A 21,776-nucleotide genomic window follows, 5' to 3' on the forward strand; every position below is an offset into this window, starting at 1 on the left:
CCCCTCCATGGACCAATCCTATATTTAAACAAAAAAGAAAGAAAATAATAAACGGCTTACAGGTACTCCGAGGAACTCTCAGTTTGTGTTAATTCTTGCACCTATAATATCTCGTTTGCTGTAACATGTAATTTATGATCATCAGAGGAAAGATTAGACTGTTTTCAGAAATATTTTTGAAGTTCCTCGTAGCACGCTTAACACATTTCTTCTTTATTATTTATATATAGCAAATACAATAATATATCGTCTTCATATACCGCTTTTTCTAGACTCAAATGTCCACACGCACTAACTTCCACACACACACTTCCACACACACACACCACTCCCCCCACCCTCCCCCCCACACACACACACACACACACACACACACACACACACACACACACACACACCCCCCCTCCCCACACACACACACACCACACACACCTTACCCTAAATACCCTCTAAATTATTGCTCCTTCTACAAGCCGAAACATCTTATTTCGATTGTCAAGCTAAGACATACATAATGGCAGCCCTGTGTTCAGGTGTGCGCTAGTGCCAAGGTCTTTAAATTACTGGCACTCATGAATGGAAACGATCCATTACCTTTGATGTCATTTCTTACCTGTGAGCATTTCTTGCTATAACAAGTCTAAATGTCCAACTTGAGAAAAGTTCAGTTAATCCTAGTAAATTTAAAGGTGCCACGAGAAACTTTTAAATATTCCTGAAACAGTCTAATTTTTTCCTCAGATGATCATAAATTACATGTTACAGCAAACGAGACCATCAGTGCAAAGAATGCTATTTTTATATAGTTTTTCTTAATGCCTTTGTCATGGGTACACGCTCACCCAGGAACAACAGCTGGCATAGTAAAAACACTACCACTTTTGTCCAAAGGGGGGCGCTAGAATTAACACAAACTGAAAGTTCCTCAGAGCACCTTTCAAAGAGAACTGTAAAAATAGCAAAACGCAGATTGATTTAGGTTTGAATTGTCACACCTAATAATCTAGCCAGAAAAATTGTTCATTATATTCCATGATATTTTTTTTTTCCATAGAAGGCAAGGCAAGTTTATTTCTATAGCACAATTCAGACACAATGGCCATTCAAAGTGCTTTACAGGGGCATGAAATACAACAAGATTAGACATTAGAAATAGCAATATCTTAACTTTTATATGTTTTTTTTATGATTATAATTTATGCTGTGATGGTGACAGTAAGAGAAACAGATGTGGGATTTCACACTGCCAATGTCTTAAATCAATAACTAGAGTCTGGTCTGGAAATAATTTATTATATTGTCTGTGGCTGTGTTCGGAAAGCCATACTAACGTCCTACTCATACTAAAAGCCCTACTAACACCCTACTCGTACTAAAAGCCCTACTAACGCCCTACTCATACTAAAAGCCCTACTAACGTCCTACTCGTAATAAAAGCCCTACTAACGCCCTACTCATACTAAAAGCCCTACTAACGTCCTACTCATACTAAAAGCCCTACTAACGTCCTACTCGTACTGAAAGCCCTACTAACGTCCTACTCGTACTAAAAGCCCTACTAATGTCCTACTCATACTAAAAGCCCTACTAACGTCCTACTCATACTAAAAGCCCTACTAACGCATCAGAAAGCATTCTGTATTGCATTCAAATATTTATTCTACTTTATTGTTCAAAACTTTCTACACATTGAAAACGTATCACCTTTTGGAGTGTTTTTTTGTAGGACTCACTACTCATGATGCAGCAGCAGTGTTAACTATTATGACACTATACATTGGAAATAAACAGGGTGGGCTATCAGCAGTCAACTAGGCAGATAGTTCCATGGCTATCAGCAGCTAGCTAACGTTAGCTTGTTAGCTAAACTTTAGGCAAACGAGTTAGAAACCAGATAATGTTAGCATCCATCCTTAGACACTTGACCTAATCTAATTCACCTTGAATGTGAGAAAGTGCATCGTATTGGGCTTGACAAGCTCACTATCTAACAACTTACATTGGGACCACTACACTGCCTGCTGCACTGCGGGAGGCTGACCAGCCGTCTGCAACGAGAGGCAGAGGCCAGCCGAACGTCGCAAGTTTAAGATGGTACGGTCCACTGTAGGGGTGTTATTATTAATAATTGGGGAATGAATATAAACAATTAGGAGGGATATTTAAGTGTTTCGACCCCTGTACTGTTTTTACTGTTACGGGGGACGCATCCCCTCCGTCTGTTTCAATTAGAAAAAAATAATAATGTAATAATTCATAATTCAATGCGGGCCGCACTTTGAGAACCACTGCTGTAGTTAGAGTTTTGCACATCTGTGGTTTAGAGATTGAACAAAACTGTAATCAGGATTAAGATTACCACCACCAAATTCAATGTGCTTGTTCTCACCTTTCCTGAGAGTCCTTGCTGTTATCCAGTAGCTCAACAGTGGAAGGCTTTTCCTTTTGATGCACATATGACATAGATAGGCCGTACATCTGCTTTGCCAAACAAGACAAACTGGTACACACACACACACACACACACACACACACACACACACACACACACACACACACACACACACACACACACACACACACACACACACACACACACACACACACACACACACAAATGGCTGGACCCAAGGAAACCTGGTTCTGGTATGTACGTTCAGCCTGTGACATGCATCTGAAGTATGTAGCAGGTGTCACACCATCGGGAGGTCTGGCGCCGCCCTACCTACTGGGCTAAGGGCGCCCCACGTCTGACCAGTTTTTAAATGCACCTCAGGGGCGGCCCGGGGCATAGGAGATAGCTGTGACAGCTGTGAAAATGCTCTTAATGACAAAAAACTTATTGGAATTTGGTAGAAATGTTGTCAGTAGTTTATATTATAAAACCAAAATGTGTTGAAAACTGCATCCTATTTGGGGCGATTCCGACCCATAATCCAGTGCCCACGTGAAGTGACGTCACATCGACGAAGCCTCCATATGAAAACAAACGGGGATGCGCCGGATATAAAAGCAAGAGGCAAGATCAAGGCGCAATGTAATGATAAAATAAATAAGTAAAAGTATGTCCCAATTGTAGCATACTGCATTCTAACTGGATACTTATCATCGTCGGATGTAGTATGTAGAATAGAGAAAATAAAGAGTATGCGATTCGGAACGCAGGGATAGTGTGTGTGTTTGTGCTCATCCCTAAATAAACACATATTGTCTTTGTAGAGATACTAACTATATTATCAACCAGGAACGGCCAGCGACAGTTTGGGGAAAGTAGGGGCTCAAGTGAGGAAAAGGCTCTTTCGTGAATATTAAATATTACAGCTCCGGAAAAAATGAAGAGACCACTCCAAATGTTCAGTGTCTCTCGTTCTACTATTTATAGGCAAATGTTTGAGTAGAATGAACATTTTGGTTTTATAATATAAACTACTGACAACATTTCTACCAAAATCCAATTCATTTTTTGTCATTAAGAGTATTCTCAAAGGGGGCGCCTTTAGCTCAGTTGGTAAGGCGTCCCCCCCATGGGCCTCGGCCAGCAGTGGACCCGGGTTCGATTCCAGCCCGCGGTCGTTCTCTGCATGTCACTCCCCTCTCTGCCCCATTTCAACTCTGTCTCTACACTATCAATAAAAGCATAAAAATGCCAAAAAAAAATATCTTAAAAAAAAAAAGAGTATTCTCAATAAGTAATGTAGAGATGAAGATTTAATAAAAATACAGACTGGTCTCTTAATTTTTTCCGGAGATGTATATATTTTTAAACAGAAGCACATTTCTGACTATACTTACCAATTTATCTTAATACACTCACGCAATTGTTTAACACTCAACAGGTTTCCATCACATTTCAAAACGTTTCTAACTGGCCTGAGCTGGAACAGTTTTGACAAATAAACAAAAAAAATTAATAACAAAACAGTTTTTCAGAAATTCATTTATTGAGATTCCATTTTGCATTTTTTTTTAACCAGAATCACTGTCTGTGTGTCTGTGTGTGTGTCTGTGTGTGTGTGTGTGTCTGTGTGTGTGTGTGTGTGTGTGTGTGTGTGTGTGTGTGTGTGTGTGTGTGTGTGTGTGTGTGTGTGTGTGTGTGTGTGTGTGTGTGTGAGTGAGTGTGTGTGCGTATGTGCTTGCCTGCGGCGTGTGTCTGAGTGAGTGAGTGAGTGAGTGAGTGAGTGAGTTAGTGAGTGTGTGTGTGTGTGTGTGTCGGCGTGTGTGAGAGTGTCTGTGTGTGCGTATGTGCCTGCCTGACTGCGTGCGTGCGTGTGTGTGTGCGTATGTGCCTGCCTGCGTGCGTGCGTGTGTGTGTGTGCGTATGTGCCTGCCTGCCTGCCTGCCTGTGTGTGCTACAGTGACCCCAGTATAAACACACTAAACCCAGATGATTTTGATCTTGGTGGGGCGCAGTAGTTTGGGGGAACAGGTGGACCCAGCGTAGCACTGGCAGGTGAAGTGTTGTGTCCAGGCTTTCAGATCCACAGCGGACGGACGACCAACAGCCACGTAGCGACGTTTAGCTCGCAGGATGCTAAAGTCGCGTGGGTTCAGATGCAGGTAGTACGTAGAATCGTAGTTTTTCCGAACGCAGCGACCTTTCCCCTAGAGTAGAGAGGATAAGAGATGAGAAATTAATTAATGCAGATTATTCAAATTCAAATTCAAAAAACTTTATTTGTCCCCAGGGGGCAATTGAGGGCACATGACAACTGTGACCTACAACTGTAGTAACCAGAAAGTGCCACTGGGGGTGGCGCCAAGACGAGCAGTTTTTCTTTGACTCACTTGTTAGATAGGCCGTTTTCAAAGTCTTATTAAACCTATTTACAGCCTGGGCCACAAAAACCATTTTAGTCTGTATGTTTAGGTCATATCTCCATGACAACACTGAGGGGGGTGAATTTTTTTGGCCCACGCTAGTTTTTATTCTTTTGGAGGTTAAAATGTATTGGCGCGATCTCTTGAGTGACAGCTCTCCGCCCGTTGTCCCTCACTTTGCCTCGGAGGTATATGTCAGCTATCTCCCTCCCCCCAACGTGAGGCGGAGTAAAAATCTCACAAAATGGCGACGCGCAGAAACCAGGATTATTGGATGCCGTGTGAATAACTAAGGTCAGCCCGGATGCTACATCCATATTATTTACTATCTATGGTTACAAAAGACAAGGCCATGTCCAAACATAAAACAAACCTAAACACAGCGTTGCTACATGGCAGACAATACACACAAGCACAGGTGTCTACAAATACACAAATATATATAAATATGAATAAAATATGCAAAGTACATGTTTATAAATGGAGAACTGACATTTATAAACATGTGCTTTGCATATGTTATACATATTTATATATATTTGTGTATTTGTAGATATGATACAAGCCAGTACGTTATATACGCTTTGTCGCTATGTTGCTTTTAAATATTTTATCACATTTTACATTCACTTTCCTAATGTTTATTCTAAATCTTGATGTATGTCATGCCCCTGTAAAGCACTTTGAATGGCCTTGTGTCTGAATTGTGCTATAGAAATAAACTTGCCTTGCCTAAACTTGCCTATGGAGAAAATTCGATATGGGATTTCAGGGAAAGCAGAGAAGTTTAAACAGATATGTCAGCCTTTCCTGGACTATATAACAGTACTGAAGGGACCTACATGACACCTGGTTGACTTTTTATTTTCTGTTTAACATTCGGCATAGAAATCTGTATAGTAGAATATGCCATGTTTGTTTTATTTTTGTATTCCCTTTTTCAGTGTTTTTATGTGTTCTTTTAAAAAAAAATATAAAGAAAAAGTGTTTAAAGGTGCTCCGAGGAACAAAGACATAAGGAAAAACTGTAAAATAAAAATAGCATTCTTCTTTGCACTGATGGTCTCGTTTGCCGTTACATGTCATTTATGATCATCAGAGGAAAAATGAGACTGTTTCAGAAATATTTAAAAAGTTCCTCGTAGCACTTTTAAAACATTTTTAAAATAGAATTGTGCAAAATATGAAACAAGCATGACATTTGGTGTATATTTTCTTCATGACCTATTGATCAAATCTGTCTTATTGATATTTAAATCCCAGACGGCAGCCATGTTTTTACCTGACACAACACGTCACTACACAGCTGGGCGGCCGCGGTAACGTTGGCAACATAAGGGTTGAAGGTAGATCTCAGGTACTCGGACAGGGAGTGACACGCGCCCTGAGGGGAGAGAATGGGGTTCTTTGTCATGTTCTTATACAAATGTTAAAGCCGGGGTATATGATTTGGGGAGAAAATAGCAGTTGGGATAGAGATTCGAATCCAAATACCTCAACCGCTCCACTTGTTCTCCTTGGTCCGTCCCCTATGGTCCCTCCCTGACACGCTCTACACCAACAAAGTCGGTGCCAAAGTGAATGGACAGTCTCCCAACAGCCAATAAGAACAGAGAATCGGAGCCTCGATCTGATTGGTCAAAGTGTACAGCTCATGTTAACTTTGACCAATCAGAAATCATATACCCCCAGCTTTAAGAAGAGATCTGAAACCTTGAGAAACAAGTTGTAGCCTAAATCTGTTTTGTTAAAAAAAAAAGTTGAAAATGTTGAGATTTAAAGGAATACTAAATTAAAAAATAATAGTTTATTCTTTCATTATGCTCTTCGAGAATTTTTTCTTTTTTTGTCTGAATAGTAAAGATGCATCTGTTGTGTTTAAACCTGCAGTGTGTAGAATTTTGGGATTTTTTTCATAGCAGACTTGGTAGAAAATAATTATAATATCCATAAGTACGTTTAATTTAGTGCATAATAGCTGATTTAGTTTTTTAGAATTATTATTTTTTCCCTTATAAAGGGTCTCTTATATCTCCGTATTTCTCCATATCATAAACCAAGGCATGGGCGCCGCCATTTTGTAAGCATCATAGTTGGAATGTCATCAGCTCTACAGAAGCACAGAATGGAACACTGTGTCCATCAGAACTACCAGCTGGAATGTTCTTAAAGAATTTCTGTTGCTTCTCTGAACGGGAGCCATAGAGACCAACTGTTGTGATGATTTCATATTACACTCTGCACCTTTAAAGAGGACCTATTATACTACTTTTCTGGTCTTAATTTCTTGTTTTACACTGCTATAGAGCAACCTGACACGAATCACATCACAAAAAACTATGTAGATTTTCGGGAAGCTCTTTCTCTTATTTTGGCGATCCAGCACGTCCTGTCAACACTTGAGTGTGTGTGCTTCGGCAATCTCCGCTCCCTCCGCCTGTGCATCGGCCATCTCCACTACCCTCCCCCCCTCCTGCAAACCCCACTCCGTTGTGATTGGTTACCTTCCTTCCGGAACACTTTCAGTGGCGGGAAGCGCGAGCATGGACCTATAAGGGCGCGAGGCAGACGCGAACAGGGAAGTGACAGCATTACCATACATGGAAACATCCGCGTGGTCACGTCACGAATTTTTATGCGACGTCACAAATTATGAAAGGGTAGACCGCTTTGAAGACGTGACTTCTCGACTGGCTAGAATAGTGTTTAGTGCTCTGCACAGACACCCCAGACGGTCAGCAGGGAATACGTCGAAATGCATGTAAGTCATTATTTGATCATTTAGTATGGTTAAGCATGACTATGAATCATCATAACAACGTTTATAGGTCATAAAAGTCAAAAAGCATCATAGGTCCTCTTTAAGTAACTAATCGCTTGTGAGTTATTGATCCAACTTTGCTGCATTTAGGAAATGTTAAAAGTTGCTCTGAGTAACTTTCAGGTTTTATTCATTCTAGCGCCCCCTTTGGAAAAAAGCGGTAGTGTTTTTACTACGCCAGCTGTTGTTCCTGGGTGAGCGTACCGTACCCATGACAAAGGCATTAAGAAAAACATGCTTTTCTTTTGCACTGATGGTCTCGTTTGCTGTGACATGTAATTCATGATCATCAGAGGATAAATGAGACTGTTTCAGAAATATTCAAAAGTTCCTCGTAGCTACTTAAAGTTTGTTCTCGAAATTTACGACTTGTTTGTTACAAAGAAGTGTGAATTGAAATGAGGCTCAAATGGTTATTTCACAAGTGTCAGTGCAGATAGCGAACAGAACAGCTTCTCAGGCCCTCAATTCCTTTCAAAAGAGGAAGCAAAGACAGATCAGATAAAATATTTTGCTGATTAATGCCTTGTCATCTGTGAGTTCCCCTTTCTGGACCTGTGAAAAGTATTACACAAACACTGGCTGTGTTGCAAAAACCCTACTAACGTCCTCCCTCCTACATACTCAACATGTATATACTACATACTAAAAGCCCTACTAACGTCCTCCCTCCTACATACTCAACATGTATATACTACATTCTAAAAGCCCTACTAACGTCCTCCCTCCTACATACTCAACATGTATATACTTCCTGTCTACTTAACAATCCATTGTACAGAATGAACAGTGTTACACAACCACTGCTATTGCTGCAGACAGCTGTGGTGCAACAGCCTGGCTCCGCCCGCCCGCCTACTTCCGGCCAAATTTCATTTTCCCTTCAGTAGTCAGTCTGGGTGTACAGTGCATTTCCCAGTTTTCTCCGGAGAATCTACAATCGTCCAATCAGCGAACAGAGCGAGTGGCTGAGAACGATGACGTCGAAGTCGCGCTCCAGTTTCAGTTGAATGCTGTGTTCCTTTATACTCGGAAGAAGGAGATTTCCGACTTGGTAGTTCCGAGTTCCGACCTGTCTGTGTTCCAGTGCATCTGCTCGCGAAAGTATGGACGCCTAAAACCTTTCTTGTCCAAATAACTAAACGTTAGGCTCTAACAAGTTACTGTTGCCAGGTACCGGTAGATTCATAGACTACAATATGTAGTGAAGTCGGAAATTTACGAGTTCCCTGTCCAAATGGAACGCACCGTCAAAAGCCGGCTCATGACACACGTGACGACCAAACGTGATGCGATTGGTTGGCAGATCCAGAGTGGCACTGGGCAGATCCAATAGCTTTAAACTTCGACAGACACCCGCCTCCAAGTGAGTGAACGTTTGCCAATTACAGCAGTTCCAGACCTTCTGTACAAATGAAATGAAGTACGATGGTCTGGTTGGACCAGGCTAGTGGTGCAATGCAACAAGTAGGCTTTACTGTATTTCATCAAGCGGTAGTGTTTTTACTACGCCAGCTGTTGTTCCTGGGTGAGCGTACTGTTTTTCATTAAAGGTGCTCTGAGGAACTTTCAGTTTGTGTTAATTCTAGCGCCCCCTTTGGACAAAAGCGGTAGTGTTTTTACTACGCCAGCTGTTGTTCCAGGGTGAGCGTATACCCATGACAAAGGCATTAAGAAAAACTATATAAAAATAGCATTCTCTTTGCACTGATGGTCTCGTTTGCTGTTACATGTAATTTATGATCATCAGAGGAAAAAACCAAAAATTTAATTCTAATTTAACCGGCAATTACTGCAAAGCTGAATGACTGGGAGACCTGTGTTATGAACTGCACATACTGTTTAGGTGATTGCTGTATGAATATAGACAGATTTGACATTTAAGTTAAAGCTGGGGTATATGATTTCTGATTGGTCAAAGTTAACACGAGCTGTACACTTTGACCAATCAGAGCGAGGCTCTGATTCTCTGTTCTTATTGGCTGTTGGGACTGTCCATTCACTTTGGCACGACTTCGTTGGTGTAGAGCGTGTCAGGGAGGGACCATAGGGGAGGGACCAAAGAGAACAAGTGGAGCGGTTGAGGTATTTGGATTCGAATCTCTATCCCAAATGCCATTTTCTCCCCAAATCCTCCACCCCAGCTTTAACAAAAAAATACCACTTACTTCTCCTTTAATTCCAGTCCAAACCAGTGGTTAGTTACCTTGCTGTTGTAGTCTCGGCTTCCTCCCCACATCACGACTCCTGAGGCGCCCAGAGCTGCAGACTCCCCCACTGTGCTCACTAGATCAGCCTGACAGAGAGACGGACAACACACGAGAGTTTTGATTAGGAAGTGAGTGAAAGAGAGATGGCAGGATGCATCATTTATATGTGACTAAGGCTGTGTTGGGAAAAAGCCCTACTAACATCCCACTCATACTAATTTTGACGTCAATTTGAGTTTGTTGTGGTTGTGTATGCGAGTTTGTGTAGGCAAGAAATGCGCGGATGAGTACCTACTTACTTCCGGGAAGATTTTGTGTATAGATCGATAGGTTACTTTTCCTACTCAACCTCCCTACAATGCATTGCGTCTTTTCAAACGACATGGAAGTTTTTTTATTGATATGACCATGGTGAAGCAAAGTTAAACCTTTTTATTTTAGTAGCGTAAACACAGGCTTTTCCCATCTGCCTGCCACAAAATTGTTTGATCTGATTTGGTGGTGATCCAGACCATTGCAAAAATAGCATTCTTTACACTGATGGTCTCGTTTGCTGTTACATGTCATTTACGATCATCAGAGTTTAAAAAAAAAAAAAAACGATTTAATTCACACTTCAAAGTTCCTCATACGACCTTTTTAAGCTGATTTTAAGTATAAAAAACACCTGAACTCACTTTGGACAGGAACTTGAGGGTCTGGTCTCGATAGAGGGGCCTTGAGTAGACGTAGATTGGGACAGTGTACGGCCGTTTGGGCAACATGGCGACCCTCATTGCCTCTTGCACATGGTTACGAACATACAGCTTTGCTTGGGGTGTGTTCCTCAAGCTCTGGTGTAGGTATATGGACGGGAAAAGGGCTGTACAGGTGAAACTCGAAAAATTAGAATATCGTGCAAAAGTTCATTTATTTCAGTAATTCAACTTAAAAGGTGAAAATAATATATTATATATAGACTCATTACATGCAAAGTGAGATATCTCAAGCCTTTATTTGTTATAATTTTGATTGTTGTGGCATACAGCTTATGAAAACACCAACTGTGGCTCAGTTGGTAGAGCAGGTCGGCCGATGATCAAAGGGTTGGAGGTTCGATTCCTGCCCTGCCACCTGTGTCATAGTTGTTGTGTCCTTGGGCAAGACACTTCACCCACCTTGCCTCGTGTGAATGTCGATAGTTAGCCTGCTGCTATCGGTGTATGAATGTGTGTGTGAATGGTAACGTGTAAATGGGAACAGGTCTCCCTTGCAAAAGAGTCTTCGGACTCAATGGGATATACATGAATATTACACAAAATCAATAAAGAAGGGATTTTAAATATAGAAATTTCGGCTCTCTATAAAGTATAATCATCCACATGTACTCAGTGCTTGGTTTGGGCCCCTTTTGCATGAATTCTTGCCTCAATTCCAATTAATTTTCCATGATATTCTAATAATACGAGTATCACCTGTACTTCGCTCCCACAGCCACTTCAACTGGTTATTTTGCCTTTGTGTTTTCAGAGAGCATTTCCCTGTGTAGTTAACTTTGTCCCATCCGTGGTTGTGGCAATCGGGGAACAGGTAAAACCCCCATTTCCTACTGGGACGTTCCCCTATCCCCAAGCTGAGGGTTGTGTCCATGAATCGGCGGCTCGCGTGCTGGAAGTGACTTTTCGCGAGGCTTTTGATTTTCGACGATGATAGAAATGGGGCGATTTGGAGGGCGTGGGTGATGGACATTTTTTGGTAGATTCGCTTGGAGCCCCAGTTTTGGTCCCAAAGAGGACGCCAGGACTCCCAGTCGATGACAGCCAGACCGGGGGTAGAGTCGTGGTACAAGTAGCGGTCGATTTGGGTTTTGGATTTGGCGAGATGCTCCGTAAGGTTGCCTTGCTGGGGGATTCCACCTCTGTGTGTGGGATGGAGGAAGGGAGGGAGGGAGGGAGGGATGGATGGATGGATGGATGGATGGATGGATGGATGGATGGATGGATGGATGGATGGATGGATGGATGGATGGATGGATGGATGGATGGATGGATGAGGGAGGGAGGGAGGGATGTATGGATAGATGGATGAGGGATGGATGGATAGAGGGAGGGAGGAAAGGAGGGAGGGATAGATAGATAGATTTGTCAAACATTCAAAAACATCAGAGATAAAATGAGATCTGCAAAATAGTTTTTATCCAGGTTTAACTCTGTGAAGTATGTTTTTCTTTAAATAAATGTTTTTGTTTTTGTTATGAACCTAGACACATATAACAAACAGAGAAAAGGAATACAAAAATAAAATATAAAATATAATAAACAACAAACAAACAAAATTGCACTCTACTACAGTATACAGGTTTCTATTTAAAGGTGCAGTGTGTAATATGACATCATCAAGAAAGTTCTAGAATGCAACACTCCCTGGGTAACCCCAACCCTTTTGAATAATAACAGAAGCTACAGTGGCCTTCAAGGACAAGAACAATTCTAAATTCTAAACAATGCACCTGATGACATTCCAACTGACACTTTCAAGATGGCGGCACTAGGCCTTGGTCCAAAATATGCATAAATATGGACATATATGAGACCCTTTCTAAGGGAAAAAATAATAATTCAAAAAAATGTTTTGAGCTATCATGCACTAAATTAAACGTACTTATGGATATTATAATTACTTTCTACAAAATCTGCTAGGAAATAAAACCCAAAATTCTACACACTGCAGGTTTAATATGTTTTTTCTGAAGCAATCATATATAATGCCCAAGCCAAATTTCCCCACTGACACATAAACTTAAACCATACCTGTATATCTTGTGTTTGGCGACGTCAACTTTCGGATAGAGTCCTAAATTATCCTCGTAGAAGATACTGAGGAACTGATTGGGCTTCAGGGTCGGCGTGGTTACGGCTTGGAACGCTGCGGTGTCCAATGGGATGTCCAGTCTGGAACACAGGTCTGTCGGAGAGTTCCATATGGTGACGAACGGTTTGTCTGTGATCAGCGGAGGCTCCGTCGGGGGCAACGCCAAGATGGAGGATAGAGAGAGAGTGATACAGAGAAGGGAGAAGAAGGGGGCGGCCATTTTGAAGGCTGTGAAGAACAAGAGGAAAGACAAGTTATTTAATTTATAATTTTTTTTTTTTTTGTAATTCAAAAAATAAATAAATATTTTTATTTTATTTTATTCATGTATTATTAGTTTTAGTTTTAGTATATTATAATTTTTTGTTAATTAATTATATAAATTTATTTATTTTATTTTTATTTATTGTATTTAACCTTTATTTATACTCGAGAGATCAGTTTAGGGGTGACCCTCATTAACAATGATGTTGAGTCAAAGAAATCTACTCTTTGTTTTTAAAACATTTTATAGGACATCAAAAATGTGCTTAATTATTAAAAATCTAATTGAAAGACATAAAAACAATCCTTCAGCTAAGACAATTATACACATTATTTCCACATTAGTTCTTTACAGTAAATAACTACAGTAACGGACTATGAATATTGTGTCAGCTGGTATTTAACTACCAACTCTCATACACTTGGGGCGACTGTGGCTCAATTGGTAGAGCGGGTCGGCTGATGATCAAAGGGTTGGAGGTTTGATCCTCGCCCTGCCACCTGTGTCATAGTTGTTGTGTCCTTGGGCAAGACACTTCACCCGCCTTGCTTCGTGTGAATGTCGATAGTTAGCCTGCTATCGATGTATGAATGTGTGTGTGTAAATGGGAACAGGTCTCCCTTTCAAAAGAGTCTTTGGACTCAATGGGATTTACCTGTATAAATAAAGGTTAAAAAAAAACACTCGAATTTAGTGAAAGAGACTTAAATACACGGACGTGATTAGCCTATACATGATAGAAAAAATGAAGAGACCACTCCAAATGTTCAGTGTGTCTCGTTTTGCTATTTATAGGCATATGTTTGAGTAGAATGAACATTTTGAATTTATTCTCCAAACTACTGACAACATTTCTACCAAATTCCCTCCAGCATTTCCATTAAAGGAATACTTCACCCATACAGAACCAGCGTTCTATCATTATAAAATCACTATCATAATATAATGAATGAGGTTTTTCTTCCCTCAGTCTTCCCTCAGTCTTCCCTTGGTCCAGCTGTCCTGTTAATCCTGACCCTTACTGTGATGTCACAAGAAGGAAACTGTAGGGTTAGACAGTGAGACCATAAAACACTCTTTCTGCCTTTTCTCAGGCTAGGATGATCCGATTTCATTTTTTTTTGCGCATTTATACTACAAAGGATCTCCGAGTTCAATACACCTTCATATTCCAACCGGTGAAGTAGGCCTTTAAGTAATGTAGAGATTAAGAAGAAAAATCCAGACTGCTCTCTTAATTTTTTCCAGAGCTGTATATCAAATGTTATCCTTTAAGATACAGTTAGTAAAACATATTTCTTACCTGCTGCTCCTTCAGTGCCCCGTGAAACTCTCTTCTGTTTCTAGACTTCTCTTTCTTTTCTGCTGTTTCATTGTTCAAAGGAAAATGTTTCATCACTTCGATCGATCGCTATCTCATCAAGTTCCTCAAATTTGAGCTCAACGCCATATTTAGTCAAAGTTAGATAAAATGTAGAACTCATTTCATTTTTTATTTTATTTCAGACATATCAAAAACAATACAAAACTAAATGAAAAGCATAAAAATACAATAAACAAAATTTATGTTTAAAAGACTTCACAAAAAGAGAAGAAAAAAAAAAGAGAAAAAAAAATTATCTGTATTGATGTGACATGCCCGAAAAGGAGCAGGAAGAAGTATACACTTATTTAATCCTACCCCTTTTCCATAGTAAAAAAAATTTAAATTAAAATATAAAAATATTTATTATATTCGCTTCATGTAATCCATATAATCTCTATACAATTGGCGATACTATATTTGCCATTTGCGATGAACATTAAAGCATTTCCCATAATGCAAGTGTCTTTTATCAGTCTGATCGGTTTCCTCAATTTTGAATTTAAATATTTAATTTCATTATATCCTCGAGAGACCAATTGAGGGGTGACCCTCATTTACAATGACGTCGAGTTCAAACAAATTCAAAGGAAAAACAACATTACATACACAATATTCAATGCAAATACATCAAATACACAACAACAGGTGAAGAGAAAAAAACAATTGAAACATTTACACAGTGGTGAAGATTAAGTGGCAGCAATTAAAATGAAATGGGTGAAAGTACAATATAGCCTAATTAAAACAGTTACAGGTAGAGTTTGGCAGATTTAAGATAGTTTGTTTGAATTGGTTAAAGGATATTAAGGTATTTAGTTTAATTTTTTGCTGCAAGTTGTTCCAGGAGTCGGGGGCACTGAAGCTAAAAGCTGTCTTTCCCAGCTCAGACCGGGCTTGAAGAAATGTATATTATTTATTCAAGAAAAAGTACACCTTCTTTTTCTTCATATAAGATAGAAGATGATATTTGATATTATCTCATCGGTTTCCTCAGGTCTTATCACAAATTGTGATACAAGTGTGTAAACTGGCATGAGCAGTCTCCATGGGTCACTTGACAAGAAAACTGTCCGAGACAAAAAATCTAAGAAAATAAGTTTAATGGAAAAACCCATCAATACATTTGATTTGATTTTTTGATTTGATTCTATTTATTTCAGACATATCAAACATACAAAATAAAATGAAAAGCATGGAAATACAATAAACAAATTATGTTTTCACAAAAAAAAAAAAAAAAAGAAAATTATCTGTATTTCTGAGATATGCCTGAAAAGGAGCAGGAAGAAGTATACACTTATTTAATCCTACCCCTTTTCCATATTAAAAAAAATTAAAAATTAAAATATTTATTAAATAAAAAAAATTAAAAAAAATTCTATGAGAAATTTTCAAATTCACAATTCCAAATGTCTCGGACAGTTTTCTTGTCCAGTGACCCCATGGAGACTCATGCTCGTGCCAATGCTCACGCTTGTATCATCAACTGAAAGATTCTGACGAAAATAAGCACTTAGCCGCTCCACTAGTATTTCTATTTGACTTGTTCCCCCTCAGATGAAACAGTTTTTTTTTTGGCATTTTTTATGCTTTATTTGATAGTGTAGAGACAGAGTTGAAATGGGGCAGAGAGGGGAGTGACATGCAGAGAATGACCGCAGGCTGGAATCGAACCCGGGTCCGCTGCTGGCCGAGGCCCATGGGGGGGACGCCCTACCAACTGAGCTAAGGGCGCCCCAAACAGTTTTTTTTTTAACGTTTTATATTTTCCTCGCGTCATCGTCGGTGAGAAAGCAGAAAATGTAATCTGTCCATCTAAACATCTTCCTCTTTGTATGTTATTGAGACACAAAAACCAGCTGCTAGATGATCCATTCATACATTGAACTCTGCAGCTGAATTTGGCCTGTTGAATTTGTGGATGTTGAAAATATTTTGAATGTAGCCTATCTAATGTAAATATTGTTTATGTTATGTTCCATCTTTTATACTCTATATATTTTTTTTTATCGTTCCTATTGCACCGTGGGTCAGTGATGTGTGTCTTGCATATATCAGAATTGACAATAAAAAACTTTGACTTTCATATATGCATTGAATTGTATACATTGAATTATGCAGCTTCAATATGCATTTTGAATTTTTTAACGTTGAATAGCCTATTTGATTTTAAGTAGTAAATATTTTTATTTTCGGTCCATGACCACAAGACACAAAGAAGATAAACAACTTTCCTTAAAAGCATCAATGGCCGAAAAAGGGTATAGGACGAAGCCGAGGCTTATTATGCCTACCCTCTTTACATACTGCTATAAAATATACAATGTATCACAAAAATAAAATATAACATAACATAACACAATACAATACAACATAACAAACATAATACAATCAATACAATATAATACAATTTTGAATTTGTGAACATTTAAAAATTAAGTTGAAAATTAGTTGTTTAACATTTTAATAGTTAAATTCAGAGGCAACAAAATCAGATGTGTTATTCCAATGCATAAATATTCAGCGCTTAAAATTCAATAGCTTTTCATTTTTCAAAATCCAATGAGACAAATTTACTTCCATACATTCATGCTAGTGTAAATCAAAGGTCCAACATGTACATTCAAGTGTTTATTTGACTAAACCTTGTCTTGTTTGCGTCTGTATATTTCTCCTATACAACCATCTTTAACGGACATTATCTCAACATTAGTTTTTTTTGTCAATACTCTGAACCACAAATCTCAACTTCTAAAGCACTTACATCAACTAAACTTTCCATAATCATTCTCAGCACTATTCTGAAGGTTCTTACAGAAGCCGGGTTGCACAATGATGACGCTCTTCCTGTAAATTATATTCAAATAAACCTCAAATAAACTGTTTTCCCTACCTTTTCCTGAAGCGAAAAATGTATTTACTGTATTAAAACCAACATTAAGCTTACAAGTTTGGCATTCGCCTTTTATTAAATAAAACAGAGAAAACAGTTTCATGTTCGGGCTGTATTGAACGCTCTCGCGAGATCTCTTGTAACGCCGCGTGATCTGGGGAACAATAATTACGTATTCCACAATCCCTTACTATTCCGAAAGATAGCTTATCTATTTTTTCCGAAAACTACACGTACTTTCTTTCTACATGTAACTTTACCCGAACTTATCTGGCAGCCGAACATATCTGGTACTCACACCGGATTTGTTCATATGTTGTTTATTGTCCGATTTATAATACATTTTGTTCTACGGAATTTGTTAATAAATAGGAAACACATACTGTATGTATGAAAGAAAAGTCTTTATTTGCAGTGCATTTACATTCAGGTAACATTTTTCCATATGTCGCATAGTCCTTGTTGCATATTTTGGTTTACAATCTTTACAAAAAAAAAAAAAAAACACAGTTAAAGCTGGGGTGGAGGATTTGGGGAGAAAATGGCAGTTGGGATAGAGATTCGAATCCAAATACCTCAACCGCTACACTTGTTCTCTTTGGTCCCTCCCCTATGGTCCCTCCCTGACACGCTCTACACCAACAACGTCGTGCCAAAGTGAATGGAACAGAGAATCGGAGCCTCGCTCTGATTGGTCAAAGTGTACAGCTCATGTTAACTTTGACCAATCAGAAATCATACACCCCAGCTTTAAGTAATGTAGAGATGAAGATTGAAGAAAAATCCAGAGTGGTCTCTTAATTTTTTACTCCAAAACTGTACATGCTGATCAATGAAGTCTTAAAAGTGCTATAGTACTGACATTTTTAACATCAACAGTTGTATGATACATGTGAACTTAGTCTGCCATTGAAGGTTGAAGGCTCCAGGACAAACGAGTTGAGTAAAGATAGTTTGTGTCACATATAACATCCTAGATTAGAGAGCTTGGGAGAGAATCGGAGAATTGTAAGCTTCCTGGAGGCATCGACAACCTATTGAACCCATTGAGCCCAACTAGGGCAGCTGTGTAGGGAGGTCGTCCACTGGGTTTCAGGGTCGGTGGTTTGATCCCCCATCTCCCCGCCACATGTCCAAGTGTCCCTGGGCAAAGAGACACTGAACCCTAAACTGCTCCTGATAGTTAGCTTGCACCCTGCGTGGTAGCTGCTGCTGCTATCGGTGTATGAATGTGTGTGTGATTGGGTGAATGTGTACAAAACAATGTAAAGCGCTTTGAGTCTGTGAAAAACCAGGGAAAAGAGCTGTATAAGTGGAGTTTTACTATCTATGGACCGATATCCGTTCAGGTCCATGTCATGTTTAAAAAATACACTTTTACTGGTTCTTTTAACATCAGGTACAAAGTATAAAACCACTGACTTTGGCAAGAAAAATGTGCTCAAGAATCTTATAAAAATCTGACCCTGCGTTCCAAACCACATACTCTTTCTTTTTACTACACTACATACTAAAGTACAAAAGAGTTTAAGGGCCACAGGAGAGAAAAAAAACTGATTAGGAAGATTTTTTTTCATTATGTCGAGATATGTCAAGAATAAAGACGAAATACTCCTAAATGCTATTGGAGTTAGTGGGGCATTTATGTATTTTCAGCATACTACAATTGACGACAATTGGGGCATCCTAAATATTTTTCTGGCATACTAAATAGTAGGGAAGTATGAGTATTGGAACGCAGGGTGAGTCATACAGATGTAGTATGTGCAATCTTTTACATGCTGTTCAGTGTTTGGTCAAACCTACAGTACTTTAGAGACAAGAGACAACAACTAAACACAGTCTGTCTGATTGGAATCCTCTTTGAAGGAGCTACGAGGAACTTTTAAATATTTCTGAAACAGTTTAATTTTTCCTCTGATAATCATGAATGACAAGTAACAGCAAACGAGACCATCAGTGCAAAGAATGCAATTTTTATATAGTTTTTCTTAATGCCTTTTGTCATGGGTATACGCTCACCCAGGAACAACAGCTGGCGTAGTAACAACACTACCGCTTTTGTCCAAAGGAGGGCGCTAGAATTAACACAAACTGAAAGTTCCTCGGAGCACCTTTAAAAACCTCCCAAAAAATCGTGAGGTTCTTAAAACTAAATTCCTAGAACTAGGAAATGGTTGAAAACGCATATAATCATGGAATTAACCCTGGTCCCTTACAGCTAGCTATCTTATATAAAATACAGTTAATATTTTGTAATAAAATTGCACCTACAATATGTGCACGTCGCATCCCAACAGGATCGAATATGAGGCTTTTCCTGCCAAGCTGCTCTTCAAGAGGATAATCATTTTTCTTTTTTTTTTTCCTTTATTTATACAGGTAAATCCCATTGAGACCGAAGACTCTTTTGCAAGGGAGACCTGTTTTCCTTTCCCACGTTACCATTCACACACACATTCATAAACCGATAGCAGGCTAACTATCGACATTCACACGAGGCAAGGTGGGTGAAGTGTCTTGCCCAAGGACACAACAACCATGACACAGGTGGCAGGGCGGGGATCGAACCTCCAACCCTTTGATCATCAGCCGACCCGCTCTACCACCTGAGCCACAGTCGTATAATAATGTAGCAACGGTTCAAAATAATACACTTTCAATCGTGTATAATGTCAAGTTAGATAACAGCTCGTTGTTGACCAAAAAAAATTAAAATGTCGGTAACACTTTACGATATTACGATATGTAGAATCAGGGTACATTAATTAACTGATAGTAAATGCCTACTTAAGGCTAGTAATGGTTCGTTAATGCTTAAACAAACTGTTGATGTTTAGTTATTAACGGTTAACTAATGCTTAGTTTAGGAATTTACTTAGTATAATTTTGAGTAAATGCTCAGTTAATTCTAGTTAAGCATTACATTAAATAGCAGTTAATTAATGTACCCTTATCTTAAAGTGTTATCAGTTGCTTTCATGCGATCAAAAAAGAACTAAAGTGTCTTCAAAATCACCTCAGACCAGGTGTCAAATGTTAGTGATTGTCTTCCTACATATGGCTGTGTGGAGTTATTAGCACCTTTTGGTTTTCATTGAATAGGTTTGGCTGCTGTTGTGTCTAAGGATCAGAATAACGGGGGCGGCTGTGTCTAAGTGTGTAGGGTGGTCGTCCACTGGGTTGCAGGGTCGGTGGTTCGATCCCTCGTCTCCCCGCCACATGTCCAAGTGTCCCTGGGCAAAGAGACACTGAACCCTATATTGTTATTGACCCACAAAAACAGGGCTATTTAGTGGTGTGAAACCTGGATAAAATGACCAAAAACTGACTAGATTTCGGTCCGGTGGTGTAGTGGGTAGAGCTCATACCATGTGGACTCAGTCCTTGTTGCAGTGGTCGCGGGTTCAAATCTGACCCGTGGACCTTTACTGCAGGTCATCCCCCCTCTCCCTCTCTGTCTCCCCATTTCATCTCTATTTCTCTCCATACTGTCAAATAAAGCTTGAAAATGCCCCAAATATACATATTTTTTTTAAAGAACTAGATTCCATGATAACAAACATTCGGTCAGTCCAAGTCACACCCTCTTTACTCAGACTACATCATAAAACCGTCTTCAGTATCGATAAGTTCAACAGAAGCGTTACCACCATCAGGCTAAAGCTGATGTTGAGTTGCGTTGTCGCGTGGCTCTCCGCTCCCTCCCACCTCTCCCCCTGTTCATCCTCCCATTCTGTCCTCCTTCTCTCTTTCTCTTCCTCCTCCTCTCTTCTCCCCGTCTCATCCTCCTCTTTTACTATATTCACACTGTCGCATGTATCGCCCTCGTGGCCTTCGTAGCAATGGCAGTGAAACCTCTCCGTAAGCAGGTGTAGGTCGTGTTGCGAGTGCCATCCCGTGACGGTGAAACCCCCGTCCGGTGTGGGTTGTATTTGGTAGTTTTGGGCGTTCAGGTGGAGGTAGTGGGGCGCCAGGGGGTCCCGCCGAACGCACCGTCCGTTCCCCTGACACAGGAACTCGCTGCAGACTTCGGCGGCCCGTGTAACGTTGGTGATGTATTGGCCCAAACGGTGGGTCAAGAAGAATTTCACCTTGGAGCAGTTATGCTGTGGAAAGACAAAAAGGGACAATAAAAAAAAGGCAATTTTTTTTTTGTATTGTTTACCTTTTATTTAAAGCTCCCATATTATACACTTTTCGGTACTATTATACACCATATTATATGGTCTTAGTGGTCCCTAATACGTTCTATTATACACCATATTATATGGTCTTAGTGGTCCCAATACGTTCTATTATACACCATATTATATGGTCTTAGTGGTCCCTAATACGTTTTTCTTTAATTGTTTGCTGAAAAAAACTTTCAGATTATTTATTGTACTATGCTGATGTTCAGCTAATCTCACAATGGCATATTTTTTAAAAAGAGCTGCAGCTCCCCTCGTAAATATACAATCTTTGAGCTGCCCCCGCCCCCTGTCCGGAAGCGAAGCCAGATACGCCTCGCCCTCTGTCTGTCAGGGCCGTGGACCAATAAGAAATAGGGG

At 39.7% G+C, this 21,776-nt stretch overlaps 2 protein-coding genes across 2 annotated transcripts in view; both read right to left on the minus strand.

Annotated features, from left to right (window-relative positions):
- Window positions 1-3,986: 3,986 nt before the first annotated feature.
- Window positions 3,987-14,302, minus strand: LOC307250757 (hyaluronidase-5-like). Its single transcript, XM_080027932.1, has 7 exons — window positions 14,268-14,302; window positions 12,639-12,927; window positions 11,304-11,746; window positions 10,527-10,711; window positions 9,846-9,935; window positions 6,101-6,202; window positions 3,987-4,602 (listed from the first exon to the last, which is right to left on the minus strand). Exons 2-7 carry the CDS (start codon window positions 12,917-12,919, stop codon window positions 4,375-4,377), a joined length of 1,329 nt encoding a protein of 442 aa, XP_079884058.1. The 5' UTR covers window positions 12,920-12,927; window positions 14,268-14,302; the 3' UTR covers window positions 3,987-4,374.
- A 6,526-nt stretch (window positions 14,303-20,828) lies between these two features.
- hyal4 (hyaluronidase 4) overlaps window positions 20,829-21,776 on the minus strand; it is a gene marked incomplete at its 3' end in the record, with an annotated part of 18,601 nt that continues 17,653 nt past the window's right edge. The window contains exon 5 of the mRNA XM_080028488.1: window positions 20,829-21,332. Within this exon, the coding sequence (XP_079884614.1) occupies window positions 20,829-21,332 (504 nt within the window). The remainder of the gene's footprint in view (window positions 21,333-21,776) is intronic.

Source organism: Ammodytes marinus, assembly GCF_949987685.1.
Source record: "Ammodytes marinus genome assembly, chromosome: 5".
Classification (NCBI taxonomy): Eukaryota; Metazoa; Chordata; class Actinopteri; order Uranoscopiformes; family Ammodytidae; genus Ammodytes; species Ammodytes marinus.

Bases quoted from the DNA above. Each gene is read 5' to 3' on its own strand.
- LOC307250757 (XM_080027932.1), bottom strand. From the start codon at position 12,919: ATGGCCGCCCCCTTCTTCTCCCTTCTCTGTATCACTCTCTCTCTATCC. The intron at 6,203-9,845 runs GTAACTAACCAC...CTCTCCCCTCAG, and splicing joins GCCGAGACTACAACAGCAAG to GGCGCGTGTCACTCCCTGTC. The intron at 4,603-6,100 runs GTAAAAACATGG...TCTCTACTCTAG, and splicing joins GTAGTGACGTGTTGTGTCAG to GGGAAAGGTCGCTGCGTTCG.